The sequence below is a fragment of the Sceloporus occidentalis genome, unplaced genomic scaffold, assembly GCF_023333645.1.
Source record: "Sceloporus occidentalis isolate IW3139 unplaced genomic scaffold, rSceOcc1.0.p SCAF_59, whole genome shotgun sequence".
Classification (NCBI taxonomy): Eukaryota; Metazoa; Chordata; class Lepidosauria; order Squamata; family Phrynosomatidae; genus Sceloporus; species Sceloporus occidentalis.
Genome location: NW_028317039.1, coordinates 2324399 through 2339595, shown reverse-complemented (window position 1 = coordinate 2339595; position 15197 = coordinate 2324399). Strand labels below are relative to the sequence as shown.

At 42.4% G+C, this 15197-nt stretch overlaps 1 protein-coding gene across 1 annotated transcript in view; it reads left to right on the top strand.

The window, feature by feature from the left end:
* Positions 1-15197, top strand: part of LOC149287542 (voltage-gated delayed rectifier potassium channel KCNH8-like) — a 241409-nt gene that overhangs the window by 165022 nt on the left and 61190 nt on the right. The window contains exons 9-11 of the mRNA XM_089492752.1: positions 8909-8950; positions 9008-9166; positions 10572-10771. Of these exons, the coding sequence (XP_089348878.1) occupies positions 8909-8950; positions 9008-9166; positions 10572-10771 (401 nt within the window). The remainder of the gene's footprint in view (positions 1-8908; positions 8951-9007; positions 9167-10571; positions 10772-15197) is intronic.

The window sequence follows — 15197 nt, the reverse complement described above, 5'->3', positions numbered from 1 at the left end:
GGATACACAAGATTGTATGCTATAAATGTCAACCCGGGAAGACTACACATGCTCATTATCCCCATTTTTTCCTGCTACCAGTCTTGAATTTACATGTTTGAATGAGGATGGGAATACACCAGAGGAAAAGGAGAGATTAAAGATGTGGGTTAGGGTTGGAGTAAGGACACTAGAGAGGGAGGGTAGGAGATGTGAAGGTGCAGGGTCGAGGGGACAGGTGGTGAGGTGGGAGGACAACAGGACCATGGAAACCTCAAAGGGTGTAACTGGGCTGGAGCAGGTGAGGATGGATTGAGGTAAGGAGGGAGGTTGAGGTACCACATGATTGACACTATGGGGGAGGATGTTGTCCCTGATGGTGTCAATTTTGTTTTTTAAGTAGGTGGCAAGCTCTTGGGCAGAGAAGTTGGAGGACAAGGGAGGTGCTGTGGGCCTGAGAAGGGTGTTAAACGTGCAGACTAGATGTTTAGGGTTATGTGAAAGAGAGGTGATTAATGAAATGAAATATGTTTGTTTAGAGAGATGGAGGGCCGATGTATAGGAAAGGAGCAGGAATTTGTAGTGAATGAAGTCTTCAGGTGAACGAGACTTCCCCCACAGGCGCTAAGAGGTACGTGAACACCTTTGAAGGAGGCACATCCGTGTGGAATGCCATGGCTAAGGTGAATGGCATGGGGGATTGCGTACAGTTACAGGGGCAACCATATCTAGGGCTGAGGCTAGTGTATGGTTATACTGAGCTGTAGCTGTGTCAGCACAGGAGGAGGAGGATATACTTGAAAGGAATGACCGTAGTGTATCTGTAAGCTGTGGAGTGTTGAGGTTGCGGAGGTGTGTGTGTGATATGTCAAGATTAAATGTAAGCAGGCTGTTATCAGACAGACAGATGGGAGAGTTGGAGAAATGAGATGTGGAACAAAGGTGGGAGAACACTAGATCGATTTGGTGACCGTCATAGTGCATCGGGGAGTTAGTCCATTGTGAGTCTGAGAGAGGAGGAGAGTGAAAGTAGTTTGGAAGCGGCAGGTGAGGATGGGTCATCAACAGGAATATTGAAGTCCCCTAGAATTAGTATAGGGATGGTGGAAGAAAAAGTGGCAAAGCCAAGCAGCAAAGTGATCCAAGAAATGCAAGGTGGGGCCAGGAGGTCGGTAGATCACTGCAACGCGAAGAGCAATCTGGGAGAAAAGCCAGACAGAGTGTACTTTGAAAGACGAGAAAGAGAGAGAGAGGGAATTGATGGTAGACATTGAAAGTTGCAGCGAAGAGAGAGCAGTCTCAGTATAGGGCTTTTCATATTTTTTATATTTTATTAATAGCGAAATGTAATTAACTAAATTCCTATGGCTATACAAGTGTATATGTGGCCCACATTATCTTGCATTAGCATGCATAATATTTAACTTATCTTTGAGCATTCTAATTTCAGAAACTCCTTTTGTATCTTTGTACATATAAAAATGTACAAATTGTCAGTCTTGCTGGGTGGGGCTTAAAGCAAACTGCACTGTGTGATTGGGGCTGCACTGGGGAAGAAAAGCCTTAGTACTTTAAGGCCACTGGTCACTAAATGACACGTGCTGCAGTATATTAAAGCTCTGGATCTGTTGCACAAGCCGCAACAAAGGAAAGAAAACTGAACTATCTGGAACCAGCCAACCAAACATTTGCCCAGTTTGCCAGGTAGGCAGGCTGAACTGGCAGAGCATTGATGTGGACAGACTTAGTCCAATTGTTACGTAGTAACTTAACAATTTTACTTACAGAGACAACAGGTGAGCAGGGTCCTGCTCAAATGAGGTTACAATCTAGAGGGATTTAGGGTGTATTTACACAAAAGGTAAACGTGCTGTCGTTAGGGATGGACCAACCACACTAGTAAAAGTATTGCAGGAGAGGGACTAGGAAAGGTGAGCTAAAGGAATATGGGAGGGCGTTAATGTGCAATGTTGTAAGCATCCTTAAAGAAGTAGGTCTTGAGGGATTTTTTAAAGGAATAAAGGCACGGAGAAAGACAGATAGGCCGGGGGGAGAGCATTCCAGAGGATAGGGGCAGCCCTTGAGAAATCTTGTAAGTGTGCATGAGAGCTAGAAAAGGAGAGGATAGAAGGAGATCATTGGATGAGCGGAGAGACCGGTTAAGAGTGTATTTAGAGATGAGTGATGAGATGTAGGTAGGGGAACAGCTATGAAGGGCTTTGAAAGTAAGAGTAAGGATCTTGAAGGCAGCCAGTGAAGAGACTGACAGAGGGAAGAGGTGTTAGTGAAGCGATGGGTGAGAGGAAGATAAGTCTGGCAGCAGCATTCATGATGGATTGTAAAGGGGTGATAAGAGGAAGACCAGCTAAGACAGAGTTACAATAATTAAGGCGGGAGATAATAAGGGCATGGACGAGAGCCTTTAGTGGCATGCTGTTTTAGGAAGGGACGGATGCGGGCAATGTTTTTAAGATGGAGATGGCAGTTTTTAGAGAGAGACTAAATGTGGGGGGTGAACGAAAAGGTCGGAGTCAAGGGTGACAGCAAGACAGCGGGCATGAGGAGCCGGGGAGATGATAGCACCATTGACATTGAGGGAAACTGATGGGGGAATCTTAGCGTTGGAGGGAGGGAAGATGAGACGGTTTTGGAGAGATTGAGTTTTAGGAAACATGCAGACATCGAGGTAGAGACCGAGGCGAGACAGTTAGTTACATGATCTAAGACAGAAGAGAGAACAGGAGAGGATAGATAGATCTGGGTGTCATCAGCATACAGGTGGTATTGAAAGCCAAAGGATGCGATTAGTTTGCCAAGTGAGGAAGTGTAGAGAGACAGAGACGCTGAAGGTATGATCAGAGAGGTAGGAAGTGAACCAGGAGAGAGCAGTGTCAAGGGAGGGCTTTTTCAAGATTGGAGTAATGGTAGAATGTTTGAAGGAGGATGGGACAGATCCAGTAGTGAGGGAGAGATTTAAGATGTGATCTAGGTCATCAGGTCAAGGGGGCATGTGGTTGGACAAGAGGAAAGAAGAAGATAAGGTGCCTCCTCTTCAGTGACAGCAGAGAATTTATGTAATCTAGTGAAGGGAGAAGAGGTCAGTGGGTAGGAGGGCGCATAGTCAAAGGGAAGGTGAGGGCAGGGTGACTGTACAGATATGTCATATCTGAGAGTATCAATTTTGTTATTGAAATATGTGGCAAAGTCAGAGGCATTAAGGTTAGTGGAAGGGATAGTACAGATAGGTCCAAGAAGGGAATTGAAAGTGCTAAGGCAATTGAAAGAGTCGTTCAGGGTTATGAGACAGGGAGGAGATGAGGGAGGTGAAGTAGGCTTCTTTAGCAAGGTTGAGAGCGTAGTAGTAGGAATGTAGCATACATTTGTAGTGCAGAAAGTCAGCCATGGAATGAGACTTTCTCCAACTATCAGCAGTGCGGGAACAACATCGTAGGTGTCGGGTTACAGTCGTGTGCCAGGATTGGAAACGTGAGCGTCGTGAGGAGCGAGTAGTAACCGGGACTACATCCTCAAGAGCAGATGTGAGAGTAGAGTTATAGAGAAAGGTAACGTTGTTAGGGCACGACATGTTAGAGATAGGAGAGGGAGTAAATTGGTTAAGAACTTCTGAAGGTTAATAGAGCTGAGGTCTCTGGTAAGGCGAGGATAGGGTGCAGGGGAGTGAGTAGGAGGCAAGGTTAGAGAGCAGGAAACGAAGTAATGGTCAAAGAGGGGGAAAGGGTAGTTAAAGAAGTTAGTGAGAGAGCACATGCTTGTCAAGAACCACTGTTTTGCTGCCTGAACCATGGATTTTTTATACCTGTGGTATTTAAATCTGCTACCACTAGTGGCTATCCTTCACCCTCTGGAGCACTCAGAACTCAGGTGTGCCTTGTTACCTGGGTTGAGCCCTAGTCAATACATCCATCTGGGCCTTGTTACCTGGATTACCCTGCCCTTATGAACCTGCCCTGCCCTTCAGTCAGGGCCTTTGTATTGAAGTCTGTGGACCTTTCTGCTGTGGCACTGCACCTATACCGTTCCTGGTTACCTGCTTTGTGTCCTGATCAAGTGGATTCCCTGCTTTGTGTCCTGATCAAGTAGATTCCCTGCTTTGTGTCCTTCCAAGTGGATTCCCTACTTTGTGTCCCTCCAAGTGGGCTGTGTGCCTTTCGTACCCTTCCAAGTGGGCTGTGTGCCTTTCGTGCCCTTCCAAGTGGGCTCTCTGCCTTTCGTACTCTTCCAAGTGGGCTCTCTGCCTTTCGTACCCTTCCAAATGGGCTCTCTGCCTTTCGTGCCCTTCCAAGTGGGCTCTCTGCCAAAAGACGTATTACCGCTATTTATTTTGCCATACGTCCGGTTTCTTGCTTAGACTGTATTACCCTTATTTGCTTGTCCTGTTATATACATAAAATACATTGTATTACCTGGATTTCTGCTTGTGGTGTCCTTGTTTGCATAATCATGCACTGTGGGTTACAGACCGAACCCCAAATATCGCCTGCACATGGGCTCCTACCTGACCTGATCACCCGAGTCCTGACAATGCTAGAAAAAAGGTCCAGGGTGTGACTATCATCATGAGTAGGGATGTTGTTTGAGATCAGAAGAGGAGGTAATAGAAATAAATTTTAAAGCCATGGGACTTAATGGAGTGTCAACTGGGATGTTGAAGTCCCCAAGGATAACAGAAGGAATATCAGAAGAGAGAAAGAGAGGCAGCCATGACGAGAAGTGGTCAGGAAAGATGTTAGCCGGGCCAGGGGAACAGTATACAACAGCTAGGGGTAAGGAGATGGGATTAAATAGTCGGATATCACAGACTTCAAATTAGGAGAAAGACAGTGATGGAGCAGAGGGCATAGGGTGAAAAGTACAAGTTGAGGAGAGTAGGAAGCCTACCCCACCACCCTTCCTGTCATCAGATCGAGTAGTGTGAGTGAGGTGGAGGCCACCATAGCAGAGAGCAGCAGGAGAAGCGGTGTAACAAGAGGTTATTCAGGTTTCAGTTGGAGCGAGAAGGTGTAGGGAACTAGAGGTAAAGTAGTTGTATAAAGCTGTTAGTTTGTTACAGACAGAACGTGCGTTCCAGTGTGCAAAGGTAAAAGGGGGGTAGGAGGAGCAGTGGGGTATGTGGACAAGATTATTGAAGTTTCTGGAATGTTGAATGGGAGAGGATGGGGAACAGAGCACCACAGGAGGGCCAGGATTTAGGGAAATATCCCCAGCTGCTAAAAGAAGCAGAAGAGAGAGTGAGAGGAGGTGGGAATTGGACTTGAAAGGTGCTTGGGATGAGAGAAGGGGAGAAGAAAGCAATGATGGTGCAATACAGACATAGTGTAGAGGTGCTGGTGGCTGGAGAGAGATAACTGTTCTACTAATAACATAGGAAAGTGAAAAGAGGAACAAGAGAATTGTGAGCATGGTAACTGGAGACAGATGGTGATGGGAATGGAGTGGTGGTGGAGCAAACACAATAAGCAGCAGGCAGCACTTGATAACAATTCAGTGGCGTACTGATTGCAGGGAGCCTCCAGGTTCCTCTTTGTACTTCCTTGTTGACCTCCTTCGTGAACTCCCTTGGTCAACTCCAAAACAGTGGCACTTAGGAAAAATGGCACTTGGATGGAAAGTGGCACACAGTTGGAATGTGGTCTCTACCTCTAAAAGGCTTGTGCCTCCAATGTCACTACTGATATAGGGATGTCTGCTTTTTAGGTATTTACCAATTGATTAATTACCCCAAAATAAAATCAGAAACACGTGTGGGAGAGGGGAGGATAGCTAACAGGGTACTAACAATTCATTATAGACAAATCAAAGGACAAACAAAGGAATGATACAAATGCATGATTGATTACAGACAAGGTAAGGCAAAAAAGTGGAATACCTGGACAATAAATTAATTAAGCAGGGCAGTCAGCAATGATGCTGATTACAGACAGGGTAAGGCAAAAAAGCGGAATACCTGGACAATTAATTAATTAAGCTGGGCAGCCAGCAATGATGCTGATTACAGACAGGGTAAGGCAAAAAGTCGAATACCTGTAGATGAGAGAAGAGATATGATAAATGAGTTCCTGATGATGTGTATGGGATGAGTATCAGCAGAATCAACTCCCTTGGTCAACTCCAAAACAGTGGCACTTAGGAAAATTGGCACTTGGGTAGAAAGTGGCAGACAGATGGAAAATGGCCTGTGCCTCTAAGAAGTATTGATTAAATAAACAGCTGGGGGTTACTCAATGGTTCTTGATTTTAAAATTCTGTCTCTTCTTTGCTCTCAAAGTGTGTTAAATTGTGAGACAGAAGACAGTTCTTTAGTGTAGCTTACAACTTGTTTAGTGGTTGTCTGTGCAGATGAAAAAAACATAATCATTTTTAGCCACCATACATTATATCTGGGAACTATGGCTGAAATAAGGAGCTTGGGGCTCTGAAGTGGCTGTACAAAAAGGGTCCCTTTTTTCTTGCACCCAGCTATTTTTCTATATCAACATGAATAAAACATAATGGAAAATAAAATATTTTATTTCAGATTCATCTACATTCCTTCATGATGTAATCTTCTGCTCATATTAAGCATTGGCAACACATTGTATCCCATCTTATCATCGACCTGGCCATCACACATGTGGAAAGTGGAAACCATGCTTGGTGTAAAATATGCAATGTACATGTGCAGCCAATGATGTGCCAACCTGTTGTGATATTGAACATGAATGTTGGCAAGTGGAACATACATTAAGTCAAGTCTGTTCCATTCATATCATGACAGTTGACAAAAAATGCAATGTATAGCAACATAATAATATGTATACCACACAGCACAGAAGCAAAAAAACTAAGCAGTTAAGATGCTTTGCACTTCAAGATACTGTCTGGGGAGCTGCAGTCCAACAGCAGGGTACACAATCCTATATAAGACAAAGGGAAAAGAAATGGAGGGCAGTAAAGGAAGGGAAGAAGAAGCGGCTGAACAACCAATCAGAGCAAACTTTGTGATTTGAAGTCCTCCCACTCATCCTGTCTGGGTGCATATGGAGAGAAGTGCAGGCTCTGCACTAAATGTATCAGGCAATGTACATAACTGCTATAGCAATGGCTCCTCTCTGCTACTGTCCGGCAGTCCCTCACAGTAATCCAGGATAGGGCTCAAGGCCCCCTCCACTCTGGGGCCCTAGAGCAATTGCTCCATGTGGCCCTTTGTTAATTGTACAAACTATGCTAATTTCATGCAAATGTGTAATTGCAGAGGTTACAGAGGTGTAGGGTAGACATACACCTCATTACAAGAGGATTTAGAAACAGGAGACTGTCCAGACCCTTTTATGTATGAAATAGTTAAGGTTCTTAATTCAGTTAGCATGCTTATAAATTGAAGCCTAATTAGACAATATTTAATAAATGCATTACCATTCTTATCCCCTAATTTTCTATTTAAATCTGTAAATTTTATGGTATGGTAGAAAGACTCGATCCAATATGCTATGCACATCCAGTGTCTTTTTAACCACATTTAGACAATCAGCTGGACTGAAAATACGGTACTTCTAAGATCCAATCTGTTGAATGTAGTAGATTACATTCTTTGTGGCCAACGTAGAAGATGGATGTAAAATCAACATGTTCTTGCAGACCTTCTAAAAACAAGTACAATTTGAATTAAATAGAGTGAATGTGGGAAAAAAAACAGTACATAATTTGTAGATCAATGTACTATTCTTCCTTCTGTCTTCCTTATGATACACAAAGCAGTCTCATATAAAAATATCTTCAATAAGGAATAACTAATTTGCATACCAGGTTATACGATGGTGTGAAAAAGAAGCTGGCATCAACAATATTTTCTCTGAGTTTCCAGTGAGTGCGTCCTGCCCATCCTAGATTTTTTTGTACGTTTTGTAGTGATTTTCCTAGCACAATAAAGTACCCTAGCTGTGTATTACCCAGTAATGTATTTATGAGGCTCACTGCTCTAAACCTCACCCAGGGGAGAACCCCCAGCATCTACTGGAGCCTCCCATATGTATAAGGTATTCATTCTCTGCTGTTGATGTTCTTAGTCTAAGTCTAATAATAGCTGATTATCCATATTGCAATATACCGTATTTGCTCGATTATAAGACAACCCCCAAAATCTGAATATTAATTTAGGGGAAAAAAGAAAAAGACAACCCTATAGGAAAAAAAGTTTTGCTAGTAAATATCAATTCATGTAAACTATTTTTTCATATTTAATAAAAGCTATGATTGAGAAAAAAACATTTTGCTTTAATTTCCTTTTATTTGCCAACCTGTCCCCCAGTTATGCACATCTGCCCCCAGGCTTGCCACTTTGCCCCAAGAAATTCCCCATAGCCTCCCTGATATGCCTTTTACCCTACTATATGCCACTCTGCCCCATGATTTGCCTTTTAACCCCCTATATGACACTCTCTCATATAGGGGGTTAAAATGAATATCAGGGAGGCAGAGTGGTAAATAAGGGTTCATAAGGCATATCTGGGGGGCAGAGTGGCATATAAGAGGGTTAAAAGGCATATCATGGGACAGAGTTGCATATAGTGGGTATAAGGCATTTCTGGAGGCACAGTGGCATACAGGGGGACACTTACACACTCAGACACTAATATTCCCACTTACATACCCAGACACTAACATATCCACTCACTTCCAAACCAAGACATGCACTCAAGCAACAAAAGCACTTCACTCACTGCGATGCCTCAGCAGGTGCTTACTGCAGCTCCCACGGGATTACGTAATGATGCTGTGTGACCCCTGCTAGGCCACGCCTACGGTACTTTCTCTAGTAGAAAATCAGAAACAGAAATTATGTAGTAAAAATGTTATATTATGCAGTGTAAATATCATGTTCATTATTGACATTCAATGTAATTCTCTGCAACATTCTGTCTTTCTAAATAAGGGTGGCTTCATGAGTTTTCCAAACGTCTTGGTGTACCGTACAGTCATGGGGAAAAACATCAAGGCAACAGCAGTCTCCTAACCAATGGTACCCATGGAGGAAACATGTCAGAGTTAATTGGCGGACCCCCACTCCGAAGCTCTTATATCACTTCTCTTTACTTTGCACTCAGCAGCCTGACAAGTGTAGGGTTTGGAAATGTTTCTGCTAATACAGACGCTGAAAAAATCTTTTCCATTTGCACCATGCTGATTGGAGGTAAGAAAATCATTAGTTGGCTGTATTTCTCCTTTTATTCAGTCTCATCAGTCCCCATTAGTTGCAAAACATGATTAGGAAATAAATCTATAGAATATTTATCAACAAGTAAGGAAGTTATTTATCCATGTATACATGCTTTCAGCCAATTTAAGTTTTTTCTCCTATGGAAATCAATCATTATCCACTTGCTGAGTGGTGACTTACACTCCACTTTGACAGTTTATATAATAAATATGTTGACATATACCGGTATAAACTTTAAAAACAAATAGTTTGTTCCGGACCTGAACTAATTTAATTTTATTGAGCTGCACTTTCTGCTGAAATCTTAAACTAACCCTCTGTGTTTGAGGAGTAAAAGAACATTTAATTTTTAAAATTACATAAAATTGTTCCTCTTCTAGGTAAAATCTTGTTTACAGACAATGTTAAAAGTAATTTATCACAAGAAAAAATCTCTCCTTACATCCCCTTCAATAAAAAAAATGTGGTATTAATTTCCCAAATTTTTTTATATTTTAATGTTCAATGGTGGTTATAATTGTTTGTTCATACCTGAGCAATTTGAGCCTCTGCTGTTTTAATACCAGACACACAAAATGTTTTAAAACATTGAAAGTAGTTTAATGAAGTTCTCTTGGTAGATTGCCAGATATCACTTGTGGCTTTCCAGATATGCTGCTCACGGCTGAATTAAAACTGAGGTGGTATGATTGGTGAAATTGATGGGATCAAGTCGATGGGCTTGTTCTTCTTCTGTGACAGCCTCCACAATGAAAAAGCAGACTAAAATGCAAAGATTGGTGTAAAGCACTTTCTCATCCAATCATCAATTAATTTCTAATTTACCAGATGTCTTCACAGATCCCCAGTTTAGTTAAGCTTTGCATTGTCTCTATTTTAAATTTGTCCTTCATAGACCCACTAAGGGAAGCCATAGTAGAAATGTATTCATTGAATCCTTCCTCCATTTGTTTGTACTAATATTTGTCTTGACAGATTCCTTCCTATATTTCAAGGCACTGTTTTACTATATACCTTGTAGAAAGCAGATTAGCAACAATATTCAGACTACTGAAGTGTTCATACTGTTATCTAATTTTTTTTCTGATGTTTTGTCCAGACTATGCTTGTTATGTTATAAAATGTGACATCATGTCTGTTGGCTTCTGTGTGGTAGGAACTTACACCATTGTAATGAGAAGAGACATCACTCACTGTGTGGCTTCAAAGTGTTTTTGAGTTATCCTTTTCACTATTATCATTGTTAATATTGTTTGCTAACAAGAAATGTCAAGGCTCCTTGTTATGTTTGCTTGTACACGCAGTTAGGCAGGTCACATTAAAGATAAATGTTGAGTAGCTTTGTCCTTGTCTTACCCAGCTATTGCTCTGTGTTTAGCACTCATGCATGCGGTGGTATTTGGTAATGTCACTGCCATTATTCAGAGGATGTATTCCCGTCGGTCTCTATACCACACCCGCACCAAGGACCTCAAGGACTTTATCCGTGTGCACCGCATGCCCAAGCAGTTGAAACAAAGGATGTTGGAGTGTTTCCAGACAACGTGGTCCGTCAACAATGGCATTGACGCTAACGAGGTGAGTGTATGAATTAATTAATTATGAATGTTTCTTCTCATATGACAATGTTGCTGTAAAAACAAGGATGGTTTACATGTCCTTCCTAATGAAATGGGATGCTTATGTTAGAAAAAGAGGTTAACCACAACTGCTAGAACCCCTTAATGACCAATGGCATGCCTGGCACGTCATGGCATTAAACTAAGCTCGCTTTCCTCGCTTAAACTGTGTTGCTGTAATGCCTCTATGTCGAGGCACCGAGATCGTCATTCGGGACCCAGTGTGGCCCCTCCCTGGGGTGCCAACTTCCACTATACACTGTATGGCGACAGATGCCTGATCTAAAAGAGCTCAAGAGGCAATCAACGATTGCCTCCTAAGCTTCAATGGTGTTGCTGAAATGCCTCTATATTGAGGCATTCAGCAACACTGAAAACTCACCCTAGGGTGCACTGTGACCACTCTGGAAAGCAGTCACAAGAGTCACTGTAAGAGATTTTTCCTCTCACAAAATGGCAGCACCCTTTAAAAAATAAACAAGTTTCCAAGAGGGTCTCTCCAAGGAACTCTGGGTTACCCCTGAAGGTTGAATACAGATACTGCATTTAACCATGCAAAGCAATAGACCAGGGGTGTCCAAGTTTTTTTCTGCAGTGGGCCACTTCATCAGAATTGTATATGTGAAAGGACTGCACTCATTTTTCACTGTGAGAAAATATGGCCTTTAATAAAATATGCAGATTAAAATTAAGTAAATGACACAAAACCTTTACTTTTCCTCTCATTGATTTCTGGGCCTAGAAAGTTTTGTGACTACAAATTCAGGATTCTGAATTAAATGTGTGGTGTAATCCTCTGAGTTGGTGTGAAGGAGGGTCTCAACCAATCAGGAGAGACTTCTCAACTCTCCGGATTGCCTGAGAGTTCAGAAGCCTCTCCTGATAGGCTGAGTCCCTCCTTCACACCAACTCAGAGTAAGCTGCAGCCAGACACCAGTGTTTGTCTGTTTGTGTGACTGTGTTTGTCTTTTTGTGTGACTGTGTGTGTAATGTCTGGTAATAAAGGAGTTAATTCTCTGAATGTACTCATGTCTGGTATTAGAGAGGTTAACATTCTATATCTACTCATGTCTGTAATGAGTGTTTGTATATTACTAAATCTGAAATCAACATGGTTTCCAAGGCTTAATAATTAATATATAATAGTATATGTGAATCAGTGTGTATGTGAAAGATATATATATATATATATATATATATATAATTTATTTATGTGTATGTGACGTTGTGCATATGTGAATCAGTGTATAAATATACTGTGTATATGTATATATGTGTGTGTATATATATATATATATATATATATATATATATACACACCTGCTTCATAGTGTTCCCCTCAAAGGCAGAAAAAAAATGTGGTCACCCTACTTGCTTGGAAATGTAGCTGATGTAGCTGCTGCGGCCTCTTCATAAGTTGACTCTTCATAAGTGGGCAGTTAAGAGTTAGACTGGAGTTTAACCAGAGGAAAACTACATACCAAGTACCACTGCAGAAAGCTGGATTTCACTCGCGCCGCACCCCTCATACGCAACTTTCAAAACCTCTCTGAAAACCCACCTGTTCAGGAAAGCGTACAAAATTCCTCCCCAGTACTCCCAACCATGGGTGTAGGAACCCATAGAAATCTGGGGGGGACAGCATTTTCCCCCATCAGATCCCCACTTTCTCCCCATCTCTCACACTATCTACCCCCTCTCCCCCTTCTCACACTATCTACCCTCTCCCTACCCCCTTCTCACTAGCTACCCTCTCCCTACCCTCCCTTCTCACTAGCTACCCTCTCCCTACCGCCCCCTTCTCACCAGCTACCCTCTCCCTAACCCCATTCTCACTAGCTACCCTCTCCCTAACCCCATTCTCACTAGCTACCCTCTCCCTACACCCATTCTCACTAGCTACTCTCTCCCTACCCCCCCCTTTCTCACTGTCTACCCCAGGGGTGTCCAAGTTTTTTCTGCAGTGGGCCACTTCATCAGAATTGTATATGTGCACGGGCCGCACTCATTTTTCACTGTTAGAAAATATGGCCTTTAATAAAATATGCAGATTCAAATAAAGTAAATGACACAAAACCTTTACTTTTCCTCTCACTGATTTCTGGGCCTAGTAAGTTTTGTGACTACAAATTCAGGACTCAGGATAATTAAAAATGAAATAGTTCTATTTATTCTAGGGATACACCGAAATGAAAATTCTGGACCAAAACATTCACGGTTCACTTAGCCAAAACCGAAAATGACCCCCCACCTTTAAAAATAATAATAAGAACTCACATTTTTAATGAAAGTAGGTAACACACCACAATTGAACAAAACACCAATCACACTGCTATCATACCCAGACAGCCAGTACATGCTGGTACAGGGTGGCTGTAAGTGATGTGCAGACCCCATATTGCTGGCAGCATCAATACACAAGGGGGGCAGCTAGCTAGGTTTCAGCATGTACTGGCTGACTTGGCATGATAGGAGTGTGATTGCTAACAGCAATCACAGTCCCATCATGCCTAGGTTCCAGCACTTACACATCCTTGCTATCACACACACACTCATTAATTCATATACTCATTCATTCAGATTCATTCCCTCAATCACGCATACTCATTCAAACACCCTCCCCACCCCCTTACCTGCACTGCAGCTCCTTGATGCCGCTCACAGACTTCAGCAGGGGGCGCGGCCTCCCTCTGCGTTCTCTGGTACTGCACAGAGGAAGAAGGATGTGATGTAACATAGTAACATAGTAACATAGTTCATAAGGTTGAAAAAAGACCAAAGTCCATCAAGTTCAACCTATATACATATTGTGTCCCTACTGTGTTGATCCAGAGGAAGGCAAAAAACCCTTATGAAGCAGATGCCAATTGCCCCATACCAGGGGGAAAATTCCTTCCCGACTCCAAATATGGCAATCAGAATAAATCCCTGGATCAACGTTCTGTCCCTATTAATCTAATATCCATAACTTGTAATATTATTGCTTTCAAGAAACACGTCCAGGCTCCTTTTGAACTCTTTTATTGAGTTTACCATCACCACTTCCTCTGGCAGAGAGTTCCATAATCTCACCGCTCTTACTGTAAAGAACCCCCGTCTGTGCTGGTGTAGAAACCTTCTTTCCTCCAGCCGTAGAGGATGTCCCCTTGTTATAGATACAGTCCTGGGTATAAATAGGTCCTGGGAGTGATCTCTGTACTGTCCCCTTATATATTTATACATAGTTATTAAGTCCCCCCTAAGCCGTCTTTTTTCCAAACTAAATAACCCCAATTCTGATAATCTTTCTGGGTACTGTAGTCCTCCCATTCCCCTTATTACTCTGGTTGCCCGTCTTTGAACCCTCTCCAGCTCCACTATATCTTTCTTGTACACTGGTGCCCAGTACTGTACACAGTATTCCATGTGTGGTCTGACTAGTGACTTGTACAGGGGTAGAATTATTTCCTTGTCGTGGGCATCTATGCCCCTTTTGATGCACCCCATGATTTTATTTGCCTTAGCAGCAGCTGCCTGACACTGGTCGCTACAGGTAAATTTACTGTTAACTAAAACTCCTAAGTCCTTTTCCATGTCAGTCGTCCCCAGTGTTTTCCCATTTAATACATATTCCCAGCCTGGATTTTTCTTCCCCATGTGCATAACCTTACATTTATCTGTGTTGAACCTCATCTGCCACATCCCAGCCCAAGCCTCCAACCTATGCAGATCCATTTGTAATCGTGCGCTGTCCTCTATTGTGTTAACCACGTTACAGAGCTTAGTATCGTCTGCAAAGATTGATACTTTACTATGCAATCCCTCTACAAGGTCATTAATAAATATATTAAAAAGAATAGGACCCAAAACTGACCCCTGTGGTACCCCACTAGCAACAGTCACCCACTCAGAGTATGTACCATTAATAACCACCCTCTGTTTCCTATCACTGAGCCAGTTACTTACCCACATACACACATTCTCCCCCAGCCCAAGCATTCTCATTTTATGTACGAGCCTTTTATGTGGCACCGTATCAAATGCTTTGGAAAAATCAAGATATACGACATCCAGCGATTCACCCCGATCCAGTCTTGAGCTCACCTCCTCATAAAAGCTGATCAGGTTAGTTTGACAGGACCGATCCCTTGTAAACCCATGCTGATATGGAGTCATACACTTATTTTCATTGAGATACTCCAAAATAGCATCTCTTAGGAAACCCTCAAACAGTTTACACACAACAGAAGTTAAACTAACAGGCCTATAATTCCCCGGGTCACTTTTTGTCCCCTTTTTGAATATTGGCACAACATTTGCTATGCGCCAGTCCTGGGGAACAGACCCTGTCACTATAGAGTCCTTGAATATTAGAAATAGGGGTCTGTCTATTACATTACTTAACT